Source organism: Salvelinus namaycush, chromosome 8, assembly GCF_016432855.1.
Source record: "Salvelinus namaycush isolate Seneca chromosome 8, SaNama_1.0, whole genome shotgun sequence".
NCBI classification, from domain to species: domain Eukaryota; kingdom Metazoa; phylum Chordata; class Actinopteri; order Salmoniformes; family Salmonidae; genus Salvelinus; species Salvelinus namaycush.
Window position 1 is genome coordinate 52917036 of NC_052314.1, and position 25951 is coordinate 52942986.

The 25951-nt window shown below is 44.8% G+C and overlaps 1 protein-coding gene across 1 annotated transcript; it reads right to left on the bottom strand.

The window, feature by feature from the left end:
• Window positions 1-172: 172 nt before the first annotated feature.
• On the bottom strand, window positions 173-25029 carry LOC120051965 (calcium-binding protein 2-like). Its single transcript, XM_038998843.1, has 8 exons — window positions 24856-25029; window positions 19368-19418; window positions 19091-19250; window positions 9460-9490; window positions 8629-8772; window positions 7703-7815; window positions 4398-4545; window positions 173-401 (listed from the first exon to the last, which is right to left on the bottom strand). The coding sequence occupies exons 2-8, from the start codon at window positions 19415-19417 to the stop codon at window positions 373-375; spliced, it is 675 nt and encodes a 224-aa protein (XP_038854771.1). The 5' UTR covers window position 19418; window positions 24856-25029; the 3' UTR covers window positions 173-372.
• Between the last annotated feature and the right edge of the window lie 922 nt (window positions 25030-25951).

A 25951-nucleotide genomic window follows, 5' to 3' on the forward strand; every position in this document is an offset into this window, starting at 1 on the left:
CATTCAGGACATTCTGTTCAATTGGTTGTTCAGAATGCTTCCACAAGGTGGCGACATGGCTCTTACATAGCAGTGGTGAGTATGCAACACTAGTCTTGTTTCATAACTCACCCTTCGCCCTCTGCTGCATTGCTTAAACCAGTTTATTGTAAATAATTTTAAAAAAGGCAACAATTTGACCTAAATTGTTATCTTACAATCTAAGTCTTTCCACTAGAAAATCATTCAGATCTAAATCTGATGAATATGCAAAATCATTTCATACAGACATTATGCACAATGCTACAGGAAATTGACACAAGAATTGTGTCACTTTGGTGATCCAGACCTCATCCAGTGCGTCTTGCTAGTTAGTCTGATGGCTGAGGCAGGCTACCGCGACGACAGCATCATGACAAACTCTGCAGGGGGGGAGACAGACACAGCACCAGATCCATTGATTAGAACCAGGGGGCAACATAAGACACAACACCATGTTTACATCCTGCCCTCATTAAAATGCATTGGATGCCAATAGAACTCACGGTGTGATGATAATAACAATGTCATTTCCATTCTGTCCGCAGTTAATTAAAAAAGACAGGCGGGGGGGGGGGGCACTATTTTAGTTTTGAGGGTGACCCTTGATTTTACAGTCCTATATGACAGTCATTTTTACAGTAGTGTTTGTGCTCTATGGACCTTGTGTTTAGTGGGTACTGGATAGTAATCCAAAGAATTCAGTAGGTGTAACGACCTAGTCATTTCTTAGTTAAAACTAGGTACATAGTGGGGCTGTAAAATAACCAGTTCATTTGTGTCCAATTCGAGTTTCCAAATCGATCCCCAAGCCCATACACCTACCTACCACTGGCCCCGGGCACTTGTATATCTGGAAGAAATGGACAGGTATGAAGCAATATGCTGTAATCTACACCCAACCTATCACAGGGCATATTTCTTAAACACACCTGACCCACCTCAGGTCCATAGGTGTGCATAGGGTTGATGTAGAGACTATAGGGGTTGAATTGGAATTCATCCCACAACCTGGTCTCAGAACATTTCGTATAATTCTGTTCGTAAATCCACGTATGATACGTTACATTTGGTATGGTTACATCAGAAATATTGTTACTTAAGTGGTGGATGGGTTGATGTATAATATGAATGTCTAGCAACCCAAAATTTGCTCATTCAAATCTCATCATAGACAACTTCACCCTCCGATCCAACAGGTCCCAGACGTGCTCAGTGGGATTGAGATCCGGGCTCTTCGCTGGCAATGGCAGAACACTGACATTCCTGTCTTGCAGGAATTCATGCACAGAACGAGCAGTATGGCTGGTGGCATTGTCGCGGCAGGTAGCCTAGTGGTTAGAGCGTTGGGCCAGTAACCGAAACTAGATCAAATCCCCGAGCTGACAAGGTAAAAATCTGTCGTTCTGCCTCTGAACAAGGCAGTTAACCCACTGTTCCCCGGTAAGCCATCATTGTAAATAAGAATTTGTTCTTAACTGACTTGCCTAGTTCAATAAAGGTTAAATAAATAAAACATTTAAAAATAAATTTTCATGCTGGAGGGTCATGTCATGAGGGAGGAGAATGTCTTCCCTGTAAGGCACAGCGTTGAGACTGCCTGCAATGACAATCTCAGTCCGATCATGCTGTGACACACCACCCCAGACCATGACGGACCCTCCACCTCCAAATTGATCCCGCTCCAGAGTACATGCCTAGGTGTAATGCTCATTCCTTCGACGATAAACGCGAATCCGACCATCACCTCTGCTGAGACAAAACCACGACTCGTCAGTGAAGAGCACTTTTTGCCAGTCCTGTCTGGTCCAGTGACGGTGGGTTTGTGCCCATAGGCGATGTTGTTGCCGGTGATGTCTGGTGAGGACCTGTCTGACAACAAGCCTACAAGCCCTCAGTCCAGCCTCTCTCAGCCTATTGCTGACAGTCTGAGCACTGATGGAGGGATTGTGCATTCCGGGTGTAACTCGGGCAGTTGTTATTGCCATCCTGTACCTGTCCCGCAGGTGTGATGTTCGGATGTATCGATCCTGTGCAGGTGTTGTTACACGTGGTCTGCCACTGCGAGGACGATCAGCTGTCCGTCCTGTCTCCCTGTAGTTCTGTCTCAGTACGGACATTGCAATTTATTGCACTGGCCACATCTGCAGTCCTCATGCCTCCTTGCAGCATGCCTAAGGCACATTCACGCAGATGAGCAGGGACCCTGGGCATCTTTCTTTTGGTGTTTTTCAGAGTCAGTAGAAAGGCCTCTTTAGTGTCCTAAGTTTCCATAGCTGTGACCTTAATTGCCTACCATCTGTAAGCTATTAGTGTCTTAACTACCGTTCCACAGGTGCATGTTCATTAATTGTTTATGGTTCATTGAACAAGCATGGGAAACAGTGTTTAAACCCTTTACAATGAAGATCTGTGAAGTTCTTTGGATTTTTATGAATTATCTTTGAAAGACAGGGTCCTGAAAAAGGGACGTTTCATTTTTTGCTAAGTTTCTAATATAAATTGTATTTCGCAACATATCATACAAAATGGATGACGGACACCATACGAACCATAATATGTCATACTAAATGGAGTGTTATGGTTTTACATGCATAATCATACAAAATGCTCTGAGGTTGCATCCCATCAACCCTCTCATAAATCTCCCTTCCTGTCTAGCTGCCCGTTTCCTCCTTCCTGTTTCCCTGTCTGTTTAGTTTTCTGAACCAATTGGTTAACCAAGCATAATCACAACATGGCTCCAGCCAGTAGTAGCCATCAAACAACCATAGGCAGGCCCCATCCATCCCATCATTTCAGTCCCTCTGTCAATTCTGGTTACATTTTCCATTATGCTTCTTTAAGGCCTTGGCTGTTGAATGACTTAAGTAGTGCACTATGTATGGAATAGGGTGCCATTTGGATCTCAGACAATGTCTTGTCTTCTAAACTTCAACAATTGATTTATCGAGATGGCTGGAGGGCTCAGTAAGAGGGATAGGCTAGTTGTATCGCCCCATGTGCTAATTGTTGATAATGAGTGTGCCACCTGCTTATTGATCCCCTGCTAACGCAGGCACTCCCATCCACATGTTTCCAATGATTATTATTGATTGGGACTTCGATTGGCTTGGACAAACACAAGCATGCATTTTTTGGGGGGTGCTTACTGAGGGACATGAGACAGGTCTTGTTTTATAGTTATTGAGACGTGTGTGTGTGTGCGCTGGTTTGAAACCGTGTGAAGTGTGGCGTCTTTGAGCAGTCCTAAGGTGTGTGTGCCATGTGTGACTGTGCATGTGTGGACCCGGGTCTCCCACGGGAGTAACCGTCTCAGACAAAAATAAAGTACTCCCTTGGTCTGAGGGCAGACTCTAGTTTTGAAGTTCGCAGGCAGGGTTACTTCATCAGGTGACCATGAGCAACCATGCCTGATTCATGTCCACTACAATCACACCTACTTCCCCACGAGAGACCGCCCCACGTTGGGTGCCAATGTAACATGCAGGATATGAACCCTGGTCTCCCACAGGTGTAACCAACGTTTTAGACCAGGGATCATCTAGATTCAGCTGCTAGCTAATTTTTCTTGAATGGATTGTCAGGGGGCTGGCACATAATTGCAAATCATTTGTAGACTGCAAATTGGCTGCAATAATTCCAAATAAATATAACATTTGACTAAAACATAATAATTTCAAACCTTGCTTACATTTGTATACGATCACATATATCTCTCTATTATGCGTGGAAATACTTTGGAACAGATTTCCAAAATTAAAATCACTTTTACAGTATTTTATGTCCAACCAAAAATAATAATACAAAAAACTAAAAACAATATATATTTTTTTGCTCAGAAAACAGGGTGCCAAATAAAATCACCCACGTGCCAAATTTGACCCGCGTGCCGCCAGTTGGGGAACCCTCTTTTAGACAATTAGAAGTTCCATTTTGGTTTAACAGCAGATACTGCTTTTGAAGTTTGCTGGCGGGGCTACCTCATCATGTGACCATGAGCAGCCATGCCCGACTCATGTCCGCAATATGTGCATTGTAATGATTACCTTAATGCACTACTGATGGGTACTGATGAGTACTGATGACTACTGAGGAGATTGGATTGGGTTATCCACACACCTTACCTTCACTGTCCTAATCTCTGCTCTTTCCTCCTCTCCCCTCCTCTCTCCTAGGACCTACTTTCTTTCTGTCAACTCCCTCTCCTATCCTTTCCCTTCTCCTACCTTATCCTCTCTCCTCCCTCATCCTCTCCCCTCTCTTGACCCTTATCCCCTCTCCCATCCCCTCTGTCCCTCTTACCCCCTCCCTCTCTCCTCCAGCCTCAACGCCCCCCATCCCTCATCCTCCCCCCCTTATCCACCTCCTCCCCTCACCGTCGAAGTCTATTCCGCCGTCCTTGTTGAGGTCGATATCCTGGAGGATCTCCTCCAGCTCGCCCTTCTTCAGCTTCTCACCCAGCAGGGCCTTCATGCTGTCCTTCAGCTCCTCCAAGGTGATGCGCCCATCTCCGTCGCTGTCAAACTGGGGGAGGGGGAGAGTAGGGGATACCCCATAATGAAAAAGTGAAAACATGTTTAAAGGATTTTTTTGCTAATTTATTTAAATTGGAATACAGAAATATCTTATTTACAGTGCCTTCGGAAAGTATTCAAACCCCTCTACTTTTTTTTTTTTTGTTAGGTTACAGCCTAATTCTAAAATTGATTAAATCGTTTTTTTCCTTATCAATCTACGAACAATAACCGATAATGACAAAGCAAAAAACAGGTTTTTAGAAATGTTTGCTCATTTATTAAAAATTAAAAAGGAAATATCACATTTACAAAAGTATTCAGACCCTATAAGTATTCAGTCTTCAGGTGCCTTTTGGCAAACTCCAAGCGGGCTGTCATGTGCGTTTTACTGAGGAGTGGCTTTCGTCTGGCCACTCTACCATAAAGGCCTTATTATTGGAGTGCTGCAGAGATGGTTGTCCTGCAGGGAAGGCTCTCCCATCTCCACAGAAGAACTCTAGAGCTCTGTCAAAGTGACCATCGGGTTCTTGGTCACCTCCCTGACCAAGGCCCTTCTCCCCAGATTTCTCAGTTTGGCCTGGTGGCCAGCTCTAGGAAGAGTCTTGGTGGTTCCAAACTTCTTCCATTTAAGAATGATGGAGGCCACTGTGTTCTTGGGGACCTTCAATGCTGCAGACATTTTTTGTTACCCTTCCCCAGATCTGTGCCTCGACACAATCCTGTTATGGAGCGCTACAGACAATTCCTTCTCCCTCATGGCTTGGCTTTTGCTCTGACATGCACAGTCAACTGTGGGACCTTATATAGACAGCTGTGTGCCTTTCCAAATCATGTCCAATCAATTGAATTTACCACAGGTGGACTCCAATCGGGTTGTAGAAACATCTCAATGATGATCAATGCAAACAGGATGCACCTGAGCTCAATTTAGAGTCTCATAGCAAAAGGTCTGAATACTTATGTAAATAAGGTATTTCAGTTTTGTATTGTTTCTAAATGTGCAAAACATTCAAAATTCTTGTTTTCGCTTTGTCATTATGGGGTATTGTGTGTAGATTGCTGAGTTTTTCTTTTTATTAAATCCATTTTAGAATAAGGCTGTAATGTAATGTAACAAAATGTGGGAAAAGTCATGGGTCTGAATACTTTCAGAAGGCCCTGTACATACAGCAAGTATTCACACCCCTGTGTCAATACTTTGTAGAGGCATCTTTGCCAGTGATTACAGCTGTGAGTCTATCTGGGTAAGTCTCTAAGATATTTTTTTGTGTTGTATTGGATTTTCCCCAGGAATAACACTTTGTATTCAGAACAAAAAGTTATTTGCTTTGCCTTGTTGCAAACAGGATGCATGTTTTGGAATATTTGTATTCTGTACAGGCTTCCTTCTTTTCACTCTGTCAATTAGGTTAGTATTGTTGAGTTTCTTCCTATGACAGCCATTAAACTCTGTAACTTTTTTAATGTCACCATGGGCCTCATGGTGAAATCCCTGAGCGGTTTCCTCCCTGAGTTAGGAAGGACGCCCTTGTCTTTGTAGTGGCTGGGAGTATTGATACACCATCCAAAGTGTAGTTACTAACTTACTCAAAGGAATATTCAATGTTCACTTTTTTATTTATGTCTACCCATCTACCAATAGGTGCGAGGCATTGGAAAACCTCCCTGGTCTTTGTGGTTGAATCTGTGTTTGAAATTCCCTCCTTGACTGAGCCTCGACTCAGGGACGTCACAGATAACTGTATGTGTGGAGTACAGAGATGAGGTAATTATTCAAAAATCATGATAACCACTATTATTATCGCACATGCAACTTATTATGTGACTTGTTAAGCAAATGTTTACTCCTGAACTTATTTAGACTTGCCATAACAAAGGGGTTGAATACTTATTGACTCAAGACATTTGAGCTTTTCATTTTTAATGAATTTGTTAAAAAAAAAAAAAAAAAAAAAAACATGATTATTTTGCATTATGGTGTATTGTGTGTAGTCCAGTGAGGTTGTGAATCACAGCTGGCCTGGTACATTGTTTGCTGCTTCCACCCATTCGGGATGCACTGTTCCAGTTCCAATGACTCAATATCTTGAGAGAAAGAAAACGGATGACTGTAACTAAGGCTGGGAATGTATCAAACTAGCCAGGGCTAAGATCAGAAAGCAGACATAACCTGGCTAACAGAAAGGGGCACGTGTCAAACACAAGGCCCACGGGCCCAATTGGACACACAAATCAACAGTTGTCTCATCTCCTTTAAGAGGTTACAGCCTGGTGCCGCTCGCATAGGTGAATCCAACGTCGACTGCGCTGCTTACAGCGTGCGGTGGAGGCAAAGTGTACAGACACAGTTCTAGCTAGGCTACCGAAAGGTTGCACTCTGGCTTGGGTTTTAAAGCTTGAGAGGGAATAACCAGAAAACATAACCTGCAACAAAGCACCATGCAAAGGAGAAGCATGTAGGCCTATTACAGCAACATTTGAACATTAGCCTAGGCTGGCTACAATACATGTTGAGTGTACCATACAGCAATGCTGCATTCAACATGTTTTAAGTGTAGATGTCACAACAACCGATAGCTACGTTGTTGTTATTTGGAGTTATTAAATACTTTTTCATGAGGGTCGCAGCATACTATACACATCTACAAGCACAGCAGCAAAAGCTGGACAAATATTATTTGTCTCTTTTGTTGTAATATCTTCAAATTCTATATACAGCATCACATGTACATAAGTGGACATTATAAAGGTTTTATTAACTGCAGTGTCTGTTAATTGTCCAAACGCACGGCCCCTTTCCCACTCTATATTGCTATAGAACTTTCAGGAATGCCTTACTCTATATAATTTCCAAACATTCTATGGATTCATGAAAACGTGAAAATGACCCTATCTAAGCGTTCGCTTTTCGGAAAATGTAAAAAAAAAAATGAAAAAAATTCACATTGCTAAAACGCTGTCAGTTCCACTTTAACTTTCACTCTGTTATCATTCATAATGATTAGAGAACGCACCACTTGCGTCCTCTAATCAAGTTATTTGAAAGCACTGTACACTCCGTAGGGTCCTCTCACCTGTCTGATATCACCCTTTCTATTTGCATTTAACCTCTTTGAAAGCACATTCTCATGGATCTTGCACACTCCCTAGTGTCCTTCTCTCACCTGTTTGAAAGCACTGCGTACCTCCCTCATCCCCATCATGTGAGCCGTCTCAGCCAGCATCCTAGGGCCCATCAGCTCAGTACAGAAATCATCAAAGTCCACGTGACCGCCCCCTACAGAGGGGGAGACATCAGATTACACACACCCACACACACACACCACTAACCCATCCGCACACACACACACACACACACACACACACACACACACACACACACACACACACACACACACACACACACCACTAACCCCCTCTGCACACACACACACACCACTAACTCCTCCACGCACACACACACACACACACACACACACACACACACACACACACACACACACACACACACACACACACACACACACACACACACACACACACACACACACACACACACCACTAACCCCCCGTGCACACACACACGCACACACACCACTAACCCCTCCACACACTCACGCACATGCACATGAACACACACACACACACACACACGCACACACACAGACACACCACTAACTCCTCCGCACGCAAACACGCAAACCACTAACCCCTCCACACACACACACACACACACACACACACACACACACACACACACACACACACACACACCACTAACCCCCCCGTGCACACACACATGCACACACACCACTAACCCCTCCACACACTCACGCACATGAACACACACACACACACACACACACACACACACACACACACACACACACACACACACACACACACCACTAACTCCTCTGCACGCAAACACACACACCACTAACTCCTACGCACACACACACACACACACACACACACACACACACACACACACACACACACACACACACACACACACACACACACACACACACACACACACACACACACACACACACACACACACACACACACACACACACACGCTCACATTTCATCTTGATCTGCTGTATAATCTCTATGAGCTCCATCTCGGTGGGCATGTATCCCATGGTCCTCATACAGTCGGCCACATCCTTGTAATGCAGGAAGCCGTCCCCATCGTAGTCAAACTCCTTAAAGGCCACCTGCAGCTCTGAGACGCACGCACACGCACACACACATACACGCACACACACATACACACACGCACCAACAACAACGTGCATAATGTTATAATATTTGCAGTCGTCAGAAATGGTTGTGCAGTGGTTTTCGGGCAGCTTAGCAGCTCCAACACTCGTATTGTTGAAATGTTTCAAGAAGCTAATAGCAAGTAACGTTTACAAGCTACCACTGTGTGTTGTATGACTCACAAGGGTAAGTGGAGCTTATGAGAGGCTCAAGCCTTTTGGGTAATAAACTGTGTGCCTGTGGAATATTTTGTTTCCTAAAACGTCCTATAATATTGCTTGCGTTAGCACTATTCATGTCAATAACAAAGGTTTAAAGGTATACTCAGCAATATGACATCAGTTGGCCGATTTCCTGCTTACAGACATCAACAACAACTGCATTCACATCCGCAAAGGATACCTCAAATTGGTGCGCCCAAATTGGCACCCTCCCTTGAGGCCTGGCCACGTTGGGGCGAGCCAATAGTCATTCTTGGAGGATTATAATTTAGTTGATGTTGATTTATGTATGCAGGTAGTCGCACCGCTGCGTATGAAGACATCATATTGCTGGCACTACCCTTAAGTGAACTGGTAAAATGGACTCTCGCATACTGCGTGGGCTACACTTGCATAGTACATTTCTATCATCAATAACAAAGACTTACCATCCAACTCCTCAGGCATCAGCTCCCTATCCTGCAGTAAACAGATAGAGAATGGAGATTAAGAGAGAGCGTGAGTGTGTTCTGTAAATCTCTGCTCCATTAAAGCAGAGTAGTCCCTTGAGAAATACACCCCACTTTAATCTTTTTTTTTTTAATAGCGTATTAAGGTAACATGCATATCATATCAACCACCAGCGCGCCTGACAGAGACCCTAATGGGATTACTCCACGACATGCCTTTCTAATCTGAGCAATGATATACACACACAGTATGTGCAAGAATACGCTCACACACACACACACACACACACACACACACACACACACACATACAGTGCAGCTACCGTACTCTCAATAACCCATTCCTCCTCTCTCTCTCTCTCTCTCTCTCTCTCTCGTTCCCCCCTCTCTCTCGCTCCCCCCCTCTCTCTCTCTTTCTCGTTTCCCCCTCCCTCCCTCTTTCTCGTTCCCCCCTCCCTCCCTCTTTCTCGTTCCCCCCTCCCTCCCTCTCTCTCGTTCCCCCCTCCCTCCCTCTCTCTCGTTCCCCCCTCCCTCCCTCTTTCTCGTTCCCCCCTCCCTCCCTCTCTCTCTCTCCCCTTCCCTCTCTCTCTCTCTCCCCTTCCCTCTCTCTCTCTCTCTCTCCCCTTCCCTTTCTCTCTCTCTCCCCTTCCCTCTCTCTCTCTCTCTCTCCCCTTCCCTCTCATATACAGTCGTATGAAAAAGTTTGGGCACCCCTCTGAGGCTGCATAATAATTTACTCTGTCGTCACAGAAAATGATCACAGTGGCATGCCATTCATTTTCTAATAAAAGCTGAGTACTGGGGTATTGTCCAGACAAAGATGTTTAGTGTAGCAATATTAAGTTGTATGAAATTAAATCAGATGTGAAAAATAGGATATGCAAAAATGTGGGCACCCTTGTCATTCTGTTGATTTGAATACCTGTAACTACTTAGCACTGATTAATTGGAACACACAATTGGTTTGGTGAGCTCATTAAGCCTTGAACTTCATAGACAAGTGCATCCAATCATGAGAAAAGGTATTTAAGGTGGCCAATTGCAAGTTGTTCTCTTTGACTCTCCTCTGAAGAGTGGCAACATCGGGGCCTCAAAACAACTCTCAAATGACCTGAAAACAAAGATTGTTCAACATTATGGTTTAGAGGAAGGCTACAAAAAGCTATCGCAGAGATTTAAGCTGTCAGTGTCCACTGTGAGGAACATAGTGAGGAAATGGAAGACCACAGGCACAGTTCTTGTTAAGGCCAGAAGTGGCAGGCCAAGTAAAATATCGGAGAGGCAAAGGCGAAGGATGGTGAGAACGGTCAAAAACAGCCCACAGACCACCTCCAAAGACCTACAGCATCATCTTGCTGCAGATGGTGTCACTGTGCATCGTTCAACAATTCAGCGCACTTTGCACAAGGAGAAGCTGTATGGGAGAGTGATGCGGAAGAAGCTTTTTCTGCACACACGCCACAAACGGAGTCGCTTGAGGTATGCAAACGCACATTTGGACAAGCCAGCTTCATTTTGGAATAAGGTGCTGTGGACTGATGAAACAAAGATTGAGTTATTTGGTCATAACAAGGGATGTTATGCATGGCGGAAAAAGAACACAGCGTTCCAAGAAAAACACTTGCTACCCACAGTAAAATTTGGTGGGGGTTCCATCATGCTGTGGGGCTGTGTGGCCAGTGCCGGTACTGGGAATCTTGTTAAAGTTGAGGGTCGCATGGATTCCACTCAATATCAGCAGATTCTTGGGAATAATGTTGAAGAATCAGTCACAAAGTTGAAGTTACGCCGGCGTTGGATATTTCAACAAGACAACGACCCAAAACACTGCTCAAAATCTACCCGGGCATTTATGCAGATGAACAAGTACAATGTTCTGGAATGGCCATCCCAGTCCCCAGACCTGAATATCATTGAGAATCTGTGGGATGATTTGAAGCGGGCTGTCCATGCTCGGCAACCATCAAACCTAACTGAACTGGAGATGTTTTGTAAGGAGGAATGGTCCGAAATACCTTCATCCAGAATCCAGACACTCATTAGAGGCTATGGGAAGCATCTAGAGGCTGTTATTTTAGCAAAAGGAGGCTCTAACAAATATTGATGTGATTTTTTCTATTGGGGTGCCCAAATTTATGCACCTGTCTAATTTTGTTTTGATGCATATTGCACATTTTCTGTTAATCCAATAAACCTAATTTTACTACTGAAATATTACTGTGTCCATCAGTTATTTGATAGATCAAAATGAAATTGCTGAACCAAACACCCAATTATTTATAAATGGAAATCATGGAAATTGTCAGGGGTGCCCAAACTTTTTCATACGACTGTATATATATATTGCATATGCACCTACACAGACTAATTATTAACACATCATATCACTCTCATCTCAGGTCGTTAATATACACATACATAAATTAATACCACCCTTTACTCGAGATTAGAGACAAGAAGTCAACTCTGACGCCACACCGTGCAGGCGTACTGGCTCCCTTGAGCACCGAGCCTGCCCAACCTTACCTGGTTGAATGCTCCCCATAGCCCGTCCAGTGCGGGGAGGTGGAATAACCCGCACTGGGCTGTGTTGGCGAACCGGGGACACCATGCGTAAGGTTGGTGCCATGTACACCGGCCCGAGGAGACGTACTGGAGGCCAGATATGTAGAGCCGGCTTCATGGCACTTGGCTCAATGCTCAATCTAGCCCGGCCAGTGCGGGGAGGTGGAATAACCCGCACCGGGCTATGCACACGTACAGGAGACACCGTGCGCTCTTCCGCATAACACGGTGTCTGCCCGTACTCCCGCTCTCCACGGTAAGCATGGGAAGTGGGCGCAGGTCTCCTACCTGACTTCGCCACACTATCCTTTAGCCCCCCCCAATACATTTTTGGGGTTTCTTCACGGGCTTCTTACCGCGTCGTCGTGCTAACCTCATTCGCCGGTATCCCTCTGCACATTGCTCCATCGAATCCCAGGCGGGCTCCGGCACTCTCCCTGGGTCAACCGACCACCTGTCTATTTCCTCCCAAGTGGTGTAACCCAGATCCGGCTCCTGCTGCTGAGCTAGCTCCTCTTTTGCTGCCTCCAGCTCTGCTTTGGGGCAGCGATAATCCTCTGGCTCTGCCCAGGGTCCTTTTCCGTCCAGCTCGTCCTCCCATGTCCATTTCTCCTGGTCCCGCTGCTGCTGCTGCTGCCACTGCTGCCCGTTGCTACGCTGCTTGGTCCGAGATTGGTGGGTGGTTCTGTAACGGCGGCCTTCCCTCTCTTCACTAGAAGAGGGGGTGAAACAGGGATCGGACCAACACGCAGCGTAGCCAGTGCTCAACATGTTTAATTAACAAAAACTACAGTGAACACTAAACAAATACAAAATAACAAAAGTGGCAAACCGATACAGACCTATCTGGTGCAGAATACAAACACAGAGACAGGAAACAACCACCCACAATCCCCAACACAAAACAAGCCACCTATATATGATTCTCAATCAGGGACAACGATTGACAGCTGTCTCTGATTGAGAACCATATTAGGCTGAACACAGAAACAGACGAACTAGACACACAACATAGAATTCCCACCCAGCTCACGTCCTGACCAACACTAAACAAGCAAAACACATAAGAACTCTGGTCAGGACGTTACACCCCTAAAGATTATTCTTATAAATAAAGTAGTCAAAAGTTGAGTATTCGGTCCCATATTTCTAGCAATCAATGTCTCCATCGAGCTGGTGACTCTACAAACATGGATGCTTGTTGGTTACAAGATCATACCCTCAAGACATGCTAACCTCTCCCCATTACCAATAACAGAGGAGGTTACATGTCTTGGGGGTTTGATCTTTGACCCTCTGTAATTTTCTCACTCATCATTATTCACGGTTCTTTCAGGGCTATCCGTAATCATGGTAGCGGTCACATTCATATAGAAGTGTTTAGAAACATATTATATTCTTATTTACAATAAAAGTGACTCCGAAATGACAGAATACATTATTTACCATTAATTTCTATTGGCTACAGGATTATCTGAACCACAACCTAAACTAACTGCAAATGCATCCAACAAGTTTATAGAGTCACAACTTGATGTAGTCATTGCGTGCTAGGAATACGGGACCAAATACTCAACTTTTGACTACTTTATTTCTAAGAATTATAATAATTTTTACCCTTACCTTTTTGAGAAGAAGATGTACTATTTTGAGCAATATACTGTAGCTCAGTATTTGAAGTATTTATTTTATACAGTCATTATTGCTTATCTCTATCAAGGGTATCAATAATTTCAGACTCCAGTGCTAAGTGAAAGTGTACACACCTCTAGCACAGTCTTCACATTTTGCTGCCTTAAATTACATCTAAAAAGGGACTATGTTGGATTTTTCCCCCCTACAGATCTAAACAACCTACTCCACATTTTCAAAGTGAAAGATTTTTATTGATCATTTTCCAAATGAAGTAAAAATGAAGAAAAATGTGTTGGCAACATATGTCGACACACCCCAGAGTTAATACTTGGTGGAATAACCTTTGGCTGCCATTATAGCTGTGAATCATTTTGAATAAGATTTTACTTTCTACAACTCTTCGGGAAACATACTGTACTGGTTTTGTCCAAATTACACAAGCTCAGTAAATTTGGTTGGGAATCATTGATAGACAGCAATATTTCATCTTTGACTGATTATGAAGCAATTTTAAGTCAGATGATCATGCAGGTGCTTCTTCGTAAACTTGATTCAACTTTTTGGATGAGATTGGTCTCTTTACGTCTGGCGAAAACCATTCTCTGGAGTGATGATTCACACTTTACCAACTAGCAGTCTGATGGACGAATCTGGGTTTGGCGGATGCCAGGAGACTGCTTCCTGCCTGAATGCATAGTGCCAACTGTAAAGTTTGGTGGAGGAGGAATAATGGTCTGGGGCTGTTTTTTATGGTTCGGGCTAGTTCCCTTGGTTCCAGTGAAGGGAAATCTTAATGCTACAGCATACAATGACAGTCTAGGCGATTCTGCACTTCCAACTTTGTGGCAACAGTTTGGGGAAGGCCCTTTGCTGTTTCAGCATGACAATAACACATGCACAAAACGAGGTCCATACTGAAATGGTTTGTCGAGATCAATGTGGAAGGACTTGACTGGCCTTCACAGAGCCCTGACTTCAACCCCATTGAACACCTTTGTGTGCTCTTGTGGCTGAATGGAAGCAAGTCCCCGCTGCAATGTTCCAACATCTAGTGGAAAGCCTTCCCAGAAGAGTGGAGGCTGTTATAGCAGCAAAGGAGGGACCAACTCCATATTAATGCCCAGCTATTTTCAGGTCTCTCCAGAGATGTTCGATCGGGTTTATGGGCCTCTGGCTGGGCCATTCAAGGACATTCAGAGACTTGTCCCTAAGCTACTCTTGCGCTTTCTTGGCTGTGCACTTAGGGTTGTTGTACTGTTGGATGGTGAACCTTCGCCCCAGTCTGAGGTCCTGAGCGCTCTGGAGCAAGTTTTCATCAAGGATCTCTCTCTACTTTGCTACGTTCATCTTTCCCTCGATCCTGACTAGTCTCCTAGTGCCTGCCGCTGAAAAACATCCCCACAGCATGATGCTGCCACCACCATGTTTCACTATAGGGATGGTGCCAGGTTTCCTCCAGATGTGACGCTTGGCACTCAGGCCAAAGAGTTCAATCTTGGTTTCATCAGACCAGATAATCTTGTTTCTCATGGTCTGAGAGTCCTTTAGGAGCCTTTTAGCAAACTCCAAGCGGGCTGTCATGTGCTCTTTACCGAGGAGTGGCTTCCGTCTGGTCACTCTACCATAAAGGCGTGATTGGCGGAGTGCTGCAGCGATGGTTGACCTTCTGGAGGTTCTCCCATTTCCACAGAGGAACTCTGGAGCTCTGTCAGAGTGACCATAGGGTTCTTGGTCACCTCCCTGACCAAGGCCCTTCTCCCCGATTGCTCAGTTTTGCCAGGCGGACAGCTCTAGGAGGAGTCTTGGTGGTTCCAAACTTCTTCCATTTAAGAATGATGGAGGCCACTGTGTTTTGGTAACTTTCCACAGCTCTTTGCCTCAATCCTGTCTTGGAGCTCCATGGACAATTCCTTCGCCCTCATGGCTTGGTTTTTGCTCTGACATACACTGTCAACTGTGGGACCTTATATAGACAGGTGTGTGCCTTTCCAAATCATGTCTAATCAATTGCATTTCCCACAGGTGGACTCCAATCAAGTTGTAGAAACATCTCAAGGATGATCAATGTAAACAGGATGCACCTGAGCTCAATTTCGAGTCTCATAGCAAAAGGTCTGAATACTTATGTAAATAAGGTATTTCTGTTTTTTATTTGTAATACATTTGAAAATATGTCTAAAAAACCTGTTTTCACTTCAAAGCATACATTATGTTACAAATTTGCCAAAATTCTAGCTAGGTGGCTAACGTTAGCTAGCTGGCTAATGTTAGGTAGGCTAGGGGTTAGAGTTGTGGGTTAGGGTTAGGGTTAGGGTTAAGTTTAGGAGTTAGGTTAAATGGTTAGGGGAAGGGTAGCAAAAAAGTAGTAAGTCATTGAAAAGTTGCTAATTAGCTCAAATACTAAAGGTGTCCCATGATGAGATTCGAACTCGCAACCTTTGGGTTGCTAGACGTTCATGTTATATGCCCACACATCCACCCCAGTTTCTTTTTTGCCTTAAGCAACCATCTGTCTTATGTAACCACACCAAACGTAACATATACTAATATGAGTATCCCAGATTTACGTTTACTATGTTATGTCTAGTCTATGAGACCAGGCTGTACAGATAGCCTACAGGTAGCTCAATAGATACACACGAGACATGTTAGCCACATTTACGTATGCTGTCATACATATCAGGTACATGAAGGTACATGAATGGCACATTTCAACAAGGATAATTGTACAAACAGCTAGCAACTCTGCCGCCCTATAAGAATTCTTGCTACATTAAGTTTTTAGGCAGAAAGATGTGCGCAATGGACATTACAGTAAGTATGTTGCTATAAAGTGGAATACAAGCGTTACAGAACACAGGATGCTAAGGAAACATGCTACAGTACACATGTGGATCACATTTCGACAGACATATCAGGGTCAAGCTGAATGTATGCAGGTCATGCCAAAGGTCAGCAGCAGACACAAACACAACGCATTCGCAGGTCTCCCTTGGAAAAGAGGTCCTCTGACCTCAATGGGACTTCCTGGTTAAGGTCAAATAAATAAAAACTCAGGCCAAAAGGATGTTGTTCATCTAGGCTCCTGTTAAAGGTCACTCTACAAATGTAAAGCACCTGCAATTTATAAACTCCCCCAAATTGTGCTTTGATGACATACTTAGGTAGAAGCCTAGTCTTTGAATATCCCATGTTACTATGCATAATTTCTTGTAAACATTGAATGCCATCTTTGTTTTTATTTCTAAAGATTAGAACAGCAACAACGAGCCAATGTAAAATAAATAATACCCCTATCAAAATGGTCAGGCATCGTAAAAGCAATATAATATCCAACGGTGTACAGACACGCTATGTGCTCCTGTGCTCACTGTAGAGGAGATTCTGGCGTACACAAGGACATATTTAGACGGCAAGGTCAGCACACATTCATTTGATTTATTCATCAAGAGAAGATTAGACAGTATGCCAAAAGTCAAGTTTCCAATCATCAGTCAATACACAGACCCATTAACAATTCATTCCAATCTACTTGCTTTCACATGGGTGGCTGAGCAAAATGTTTAAATAACCATTAGACATATGAACACACAAAGAGCATACATTGACAGTCAGTGTACACACATGAAGAACGGGTACACAGATCTGCATGTACACACACACACACACACACACACACACACACACACACACACACACACACACACACACACACACACACACACACACACACACACACACACACACACATCTGCGCACACACGCATCTGCACACATACAATACACAAACAAATGTACAAATGTAAAACTCACGTTAAGAAATTGGCGGCAAAAAATGCCATAAATTCTGCCTTACACATATCTATATCTCTGTCTTACTGTCTAACATATTCATCTGGACTGTGTCTGTTTGTCTGTCTCTCTGTTCTCATTATGGCTAATGAAGGATGACAGTGAGCCTTGCTAACGGCGTTATTAATACTTGCGCCGAGGCAGGGATTAGAATGCTACGGGGTGGGGTAACCTCCTCTCACTGTGTGTGTCCAAGCACAGAAAAAAACAAATACTCTATGGCAATGTCACTGCAAGGGCAGGGTGGGCCAAGGGAGGTACTTGGGCAGAGATACGGCTGCTAATTGGGAAAATTGGGTTGTGGTAGCCTGGATGTCAATCTGTTTGTGCTTTATCCAACTGCTTAGTGCTCCTCACACTTTTGATTGTCATGTTTGGTTTTCTGTGACCGATTTTACCCACTATGTTCCTTGAGTTTCACGTTTTATTAGTTGTATGTGGAGGATACACATGGTATACACCGTTCAACGAAATGCTTACTTGCAGGTTCCTTCTTGACAATGCAACAATAATACGAAATAATTCAAGATAAGAATTAAAAAACGTGAAGTAAATGGCTCAGTAGAATAGAATAACAATTTTATCATGAGTATAATACAGGAAGGCGCAATTTATAATATTTACACGTGTATTGGGGAAGGGGTGATTGGGGGGCAATTGTTTCAATTGTGCATTATTTAGCAATCGAAATAAGTCTGGTAGCATCAGTTTGATGTGTGTGTAGCACACATACCATCTTCCCCATGGGAGTGAACAGCTCATGGCTGTGGGCCTTCCTCATGTGCCGTTTCGAGTAAGTAACCTGGATGGTTGGGAGCACGGTCCCAGTGATGCACTGGGCCGTCTTCACCACATGCCGGAGGGCCTTGCGGTCGTGGACGGAGCAATTCTCATACCAGGCCGTGATGGAACCGGTCAGGACGCTCTCAATGGTGCAGTAGTAATATTTATAGGTCCCGGAGTGGCATGCCGAATTCCTTCAGCCGCATTAGGAAATAGAGACTCCATTGCGCCCTCTTGCCGAGTGGTAGTGTTGTTGGTCCATGTCAAGTCCTTGGTGATGTGGACACCGAGGAACTTAAAACAACAGTCCCTTTGATGTGGATCTGTTTCCTGGAGTCAACAATCAACTCCTTTGTTTTGCTGACGTTGAGGGAGAGGTTGTTGTCCTGGCACCACACTGCCAGTTCATTTACCTCCTCCCTACAGGCTGACTCGTCGTCGTTGGTTATCAGGCCTACAACCGTGTTGTCCTCAGCAAACTTGATGATGGAGTTGGTGTCGTGCAAAGCCACGCAGTCGTGGGTGAACAGGAAGTACCGCAGAGGACTGAGGACACACCCCTGGGGGACCCCTATGTTAAGAGTCAGTATTGAGTAGAGGTTGTTGCCAATCCTCTGATATATACTTGTCAGCTTAGGGTCGAGGGAAGGGAATTGAGGTGTGAGAAATATGGTTGTTGTTCATTTTCAGTTGGTTTATGGATCTGTGTGCAGGTTGCGTTGCATCAAAACTGTAAATCACCCCAGAGGTATAAAAAGGTGACAGTGTTACTGACCTGTCCAAAGAGAGTGTTGAGGTAGGACAGATAGACGGCTGCTACAGAGCCCTGGCTGTGGCTCCTGCCGCTCTTGGAGCTGTTGCCATTTTCTCCTGACTTGGGCTGGCGGAGCGCGGGGCGCCCAGGGGTCCCATGTCCAAAGGTGTTTGATGACGTGCTGTTAGGGGACGGAGAGAAAGAGAATAGGACAAAAGGGTTTGACTTCCTCTTTGTCAACATTATCATCTTTGCCATTGTGTCATCACCGTTATCTTTGCGGGTGGGTCTCACTTACCTTGATCTGGGTGAGGGCGCTCCTCCCTTTTTTGTCCCTTTCTGAGACATGCTGAGGGGGAGAGGGAGAGGGAAAGGGAGAGGGAGAGAGATAGAGAGATATTCTTTAACCAGGGGCGACACCTTTGCCAGGGTTGCAATCTGAGCCCTGCACTCTTCAATATTTATGTCAACGAATTGGCCACTATTCTAGAAAAATACTCAGCCCCTGGTGTTAGTCTCCACAATCCAGAGGTTAAATGCCTGCTCTTCGCAGATGACCTCTGCCTGTTGTCACCCACAGCACATGACCTACAGCAGAGCCTGGACCTGCTAGAGCAGTACTGCCAGACCTGGGCCCTGGCAGTAAACCCCCCCCCCCCCCCCCAATTAAAAAAAAAAGATTTTCCAGAGAAGATCCAGGCCTCAGGGAAGTACAAAATATATAGAGTACTGCACACACTACAATACCTTAGGTTTAAAAATAAGCTCATCCGGACACCTTAATGAGGCAGTGAATAAACTGAGAGAGAAAGCATGCAGGGCATTCTACGCCATTTAAAAAACAAATTCAAATTGAATACCTATAAAAAAATGTTTTGGCTAAAACGAATTGAATGTGTCATTGAACCAATTGCACTCTATGGCAGCGAGGTGTGGGGTCCACCTGCAAAACAGGATTCCACCCAATGGGACAAACACCCCATTGAAACCCAGCATGCAGAGTTCTGTAAGATTCTCCAGAGGTTCTGTACGATGAGTTCTGTAAGATGTCCAGAGGAAAACTACAAACAATGCATGCATGGCAGAATTAGGCCAATATCCACTAATAATAAAAACTCAAAAAATACCATTTAAGTTTTGGAAACATCTAAAATACAGTTACCAAGACCTGCAATGCCAAGAGCTGAGCAAGGAAAAGAGTCCCCTCATTCAGCTGGTCCTGGGGCTGAGTTCACAAACCTGTTCTACTAACACACTGAAGCCTCAGGACCAGAACATCCAATCAATCAGAATAAAACAAATTACAACGAATTCACTTGTTGGGAAACATAAGCACAAGCACAAAGCAAAATGCAGTGCTATCTGGCCCTAAATCGACAGCACACCGTGGCAAACTATTTGACCATGGTTACTGATCAAAACCTTAGAAAAACCTTGACAAAGTACAGGCTCAGTGAGCACAGCCTTGCCATTGAGAAGGGTAGACACAGGAAAACCTGGCTCCCTGTAGAGGAAAGGCTGTGCAACCACTGCACTACAGCAGAACACGAGACAAAGCTGCATTGCCTGGCAAAATGTACAAAAATAAATAAAACAATTAGAGTGTCATTTCCCCAAATTTGAAACACTTATTCAAGGTTTCAAATACCTCTCTGAGGAGAATAGGCTACCTGTCCTGTTGGGGGAGGACGCAGAGAGCTGTGGGTTGGCAGCACTATACATTGTTGCCTGCCATAAGACGAGGGACAGTGTCTGACAGACCAACTGACCTGCACATGTCCTCTATGCCATTGTTATTGTTATTTTTCAATGTATGGTTATTTTAACCCTTGATTATTGTTGTTACTGTTGTCCCGTTGACAATCCTGATTATTATTATTTGAATTATGTTATTATTGTAAATCTCCAAAGTAAGCTTTGGCAATATGTACATTGCTACGTCAAGCCAATAAAGCAAATTGAAGAGAGAGAGAGAGAGAGAGAGATGCAGAAGAGAGAGAGAGAGAGATGGGGAAGAGAGAGAGAGAGAGAAAGATGCAGAAGAGAGAGAGAGAGAGGGAGAGAGAGAGAGAGAGAGCTGCGTAAGAGAAAGAGAGAAAGAGAGAGAGAGAGATGCAGAAGAGCGAGAGAGAGAGAGAGATGCGTAAGAGAAAGAGAGAAAGATAGAGAGATGAGAAAGAGAGAAAGAGAGAGAGAGATGCAGAAGAGAGAGAGAGAGAGAGAGAGATGCGTAAGAGAAAGAGAGAAAGAGAGAGAGAGAGAGATGCAGAAGAGAGAGAGGGAAAGAGAGAGAGAGAGAGAGAGATGCGTAAGAGAAAGAGAGAAAGAGAGAGAGAGAGAGAGAGAGAGAGAGAGAGAGAGAGATGCAGAAGAGAAAGAGAAAGCGTGAGGGAGGTAGCGAGCGAGATGTTTACAGAGAGACTTATGGCTGCACGTTTGAGTGACGGATCAATGCCTTGTCATCGCACTGTGTTGTCAGAACTAGGGCCCAGGATGCAAGACTGCCTCTCAAGACAGTTGACACGGACACGTCAAACAGAACACCTTAACATCCCCGACCATCTCAGATGCTCATAAAGTTGTGCCTAATGCCCCCCGTTTTGAACATACGTTGTACGAATGTTGAAGACGTGATGTGCAGGGACACACGCCAACAAGGCAGTGTTAGTCTGCCTTCTCCTCCCCAGGGACCACAGATCACAATGAGATGAGACAAGCAGAACAGGTAGGCCCTATAAATTACAATTAACCACCTAAATGTGCCTCTCCGCGCAAACCAGAACCCCCTTTTCAGTCCGGCAATATGTACTGATTGCAACTCTCTGAGCATGCTGTCTCCCCGGAGAGGAAGAGACGAAGCGAGAGGATTTACTCCGCCCAAAATCGGTCCGCGTGAGATAAGCCATTTTTGTATGGACGTCTATGAGCAAGTACGTGAGGCTTATTTGATCGAAGTTTCGAAATATTTAGTCTGACACAAATGCACTGATATAAGTGGATGCATTCCTGCAACTTTGAGAAAAACTACTTCGTTGCCCCTGTTGTGATACACGCGTATCTGCCCTCTCATTGGATAGAATGGTCCCACCTGATCTCGCCTGCCTTCAATCATTGAGGACATGTATTTCCATTGTTAGAGCAGTCACTCGGCTATCTTTATTATAGATCATCTTTGGTCTTCCTACCGACTCCTCGAGCTCTCTGTGTGTTTCACCCATCTAGCCTATCTTAACAATTGTTCCTCTCTCATAGCTGGTTCAGGGAATGACTGAAAACAACTGGAAATAGGAATGTGTGAGCAGTTGGCTGGTACTTGGTATTTAGTGCCATATTGTCTGTATAATTGTTGTTCAAAATCACAGTAGGTTGGGGACACCTTAATTGGGGAGGATGGGCTCATGGTAATGGCTGGAGCGGAATCAGTGGAATGGTATCAAATACATGGTTTGATACCACTCCATTCGCTCCGTTCTAGCCATTAGTATGAGCCGTTCTCCCCTCACCAGCCTCCACTGTACAAAATGGATTCCAAGATAATGAGGGGCTTGCGCACAATACAATTTCCATGGTGGCGCGTTCATAGTTAACAATAGGCCTAACTGTTGTTTGCCTCAATAACTGCTTTCCTCTTGAATGAGCAAAGTACCCATCAGGGTAAACAAACAAACACACGCGTGCACGTTCGTACGCACGCACACACACACACACACACACATACAGACACACACACACTTCTACATGAGCCATTAGAGACAGCATGAGCTGCTCCCTAAGTGGCCAATCGCTGTCAATCACCAAGTCGACACAAGCAATTTCAGATCCTAATCACGCTAATTGAAATAATGAAACGGAGGATCAAGGGGGGGGGGGGGGGGGGGGGGGGGGGGGGGGGGGAGTTAAAGCACAGGTAATGCGGATGATGTCACAGACCGGCTGTGATCCAGAACTGGTTCGCTGAGGGTCTCATCCTTTGTCCTTTTTTTTTTCACTTCAGTGTTTTTCCCTGTTTAAAGAAAAAAAATCCTCCTGTTCCCTTGCTGTTCATCTGCATTCAAAAGATGATCAATGCCCAGATGGCTCAGCTACTCTCTTCTCGTCCAATGTCTTAAAACAACCCACGGTACAATAGGCCTGGCTGCCTCCTCGTCTTCCTATCGATCTCCACCACCGATTTTGTGTCACGACTCAGAAATCAGACTCCCCTTCGTTACCGTTTAGGGAAGGGGGGAGCTTTGGGTCCAGAAGAGGAGAGGGAGATGGGTGGATTTTTTCTTGTCCGCCAGCTGCCCTGTCATCCTCCTATCAATGGTTACATCTTGTCATTTCCACCCGTACACCGCCGTCTCGCATCCCACACAATCAATCTCCTGTGCGGTTGTCATTTCAGCGCCTTCTGTCCTGGCGTCTGCTGGCATCCTGTCTGTCCGTCAGTTCCTGTTTGTTACCACCAGTAATTGTTCTTTTCCATTCAGACTGTACACTTCGCACTGCCCAAACTCTCTGGAGAAATTCCAAAGAGGGCTACAACACATTTAAGTCCTATTGACGAATGGATAAATGTATCTATTGATTAGCCGATCGATTGAAGTAAACAAATACAAGCACGATTTGGCCAATGGTCAACAGCCCTTGACCTCCTCCCCATCCTCTATCCTCCTTACCTTCAATATGCAGCTAGAAGTAGAAAGGAAGAAAAATAGAAAGAGAGTTTCCCCCCTTTATCTGACAATTCCAGTCGTTACCGTTTGGCGCGGACGTGTTGACTGATATAAATTAGCAATATAACCCCTCCTGCCCCTCTACCTTCCCCCTCCCCTGCCTCACCGGATTATACAATAAGACGGGTGATTATCTTGCTAAATATGTCTGGATTAGACTTTGAGATGCGTGACCGAGTCACTGTCTTGAGGACAGAGGCGTGTAATTACATTGTAGGGTGGTCGTGTTGTGCGTAAACAATGAAAACCTTCAGTGTATCTTTCGGGGAACTCTTTCTTTGAGCCACCGGTTAACAAGCGGACATTTGTTCAGGTAGACCTTTGATGGACTTAAGCACTGAGCTTGTCCTTTTGTTGACCCTCAGGTTACAACCATTGCAGTTACCTGGTTATTGTGGATGACCGTATCGCTCCTCCAAACTCATCTCCCTTGCAACGTTCTACAGAGTTCTACATCTGCATTGCTTGCTCTTTGGGGTTTTAGGCTGGGTTTCTGTACTTTGGGACACCTGCTGATGTTAGAAGGGCTTTATAAATACATTTCATTGATTGATTCACCGAAGTGTCATTGTTCCAACTTTGTATTCCTTGCTACTCTGTCCGAAACTTAGTTGTCCTTGCTTCGTCACTGCTACAACTTTGTTTCCCTCATATTGTTTGAGGGTACAATATGTCTCAAAAGAGCTTCCCAAATGGTGGTCTGTGGACCAGTGTTGGTCCTTGAGGTGCTACCTCGGCATCAGTCAGAAGGCTTTAAATGCATTTCTGGAAAATTGTAACACAGTAAGCTAGATGCATGGGAATCTAGGCTACCGCGCAACCAACTAAACTGTGCTACAGTGCAGAAAGGTATACATGATGTCAGATCAAGTTTCCCTTTATGTAAGTCCTGGCTCAAATGACCTTCATCAATGTAGTGGAGTGCGAGATAGCTAAGTATGCAGAACGTCAGACCTCTCTTCTTCTGGAAAATTGCGTTGGCCTACTGGTGGGCTGCCAAACGTGTTCGTTCGTCTTACCGTGCAGTCAGCGAGGGCGAAACGTTTTGGAACCACCTCTCTATCCTACCTTTTCTACTGCACTGTCGTCCTATACCGCCCTCTCTTGCCAAGCAGTGGCGCAGTAAGGGAGTTCTTTGCAGGTGAACTGTTTCCCAACGCTATTCGAACTCTCGCCACGCTCAAATATGCTTAGTCCGGCCAAACAAAGCCCTTATTTAGCATTCTGCCTTTTGAAAAGCGAGTAAACACCCTCCTTTCCACCTGGAAAATAAATGGGGTAGCAACAATGTTGTCGCATTACACGCATCAGTCAGCTCCCGGTGGACTGTGTACCTTGGCACTGAAATGTTTACTAAAGTGGAAATCCGCTATTGCAGCTCACTGCCTCACTCTTGCCTCAAGGCTGTGGTGTAAAGACAGGTCAGGCCCAGTTCTTGTTGCTTTTTCAAGAGGTTACTGTGCCTCGTATAGTGTTTGAGTGCTTTTCAAGTGGAAATATGGATTATCTGGTGAGAGAAATGCCTTCGCAAGTAAGAAGACAGGGCTCAAACTGATGTTGTGTGTAAGGGTGTTTGTAGTTACAGATTTGTGTTTGCGTCGATGAGGTGCTTTGCCTTCGGTAAGTGTGCCGGGTGGGTTGAGCATAATGAAGCGTCCCATTATTGGTGACTGATAATGCCATATCGAGAGCTAATTACCTGCGACGTTGCCTCATTAACCACAACAGGACGGCACCGCCCGTCGGGCGTTGGCCACAACACCCAGCCACATCACACTCTCTTCATCTCCCCTCTCCTCCTTCCCCTTCCCTCCTCTCTTCTTCCTGCTCTCATCCCTCCATCTTTTCCGATGGCCTTGCCTTCATTTGCTTTCCTCTACCACTCCATCCTGTCTTTCTCGCGGATCGTACTTAATTAAAAACCTTTGAACGTCATCTTTTGTTGCTTTGTCTCGGCATTCCCTTCTTGATTCCTCCTTCTCCTTAATCTCTATCTCTCTCTCTTCTCCCATTTGTGGCTCAATATGAATCCGTCTGTCTGTCTGTCTCTTCCTTTCTGAAACACTGTAGCTCTCTCTCTCCTACCGTCTCCCTCTTTCTCCATGTCCCCCTCTACGTCTTTCCGCGGTCACCTTCACACTCCATTCTGGAGCAGTTGGCTTCT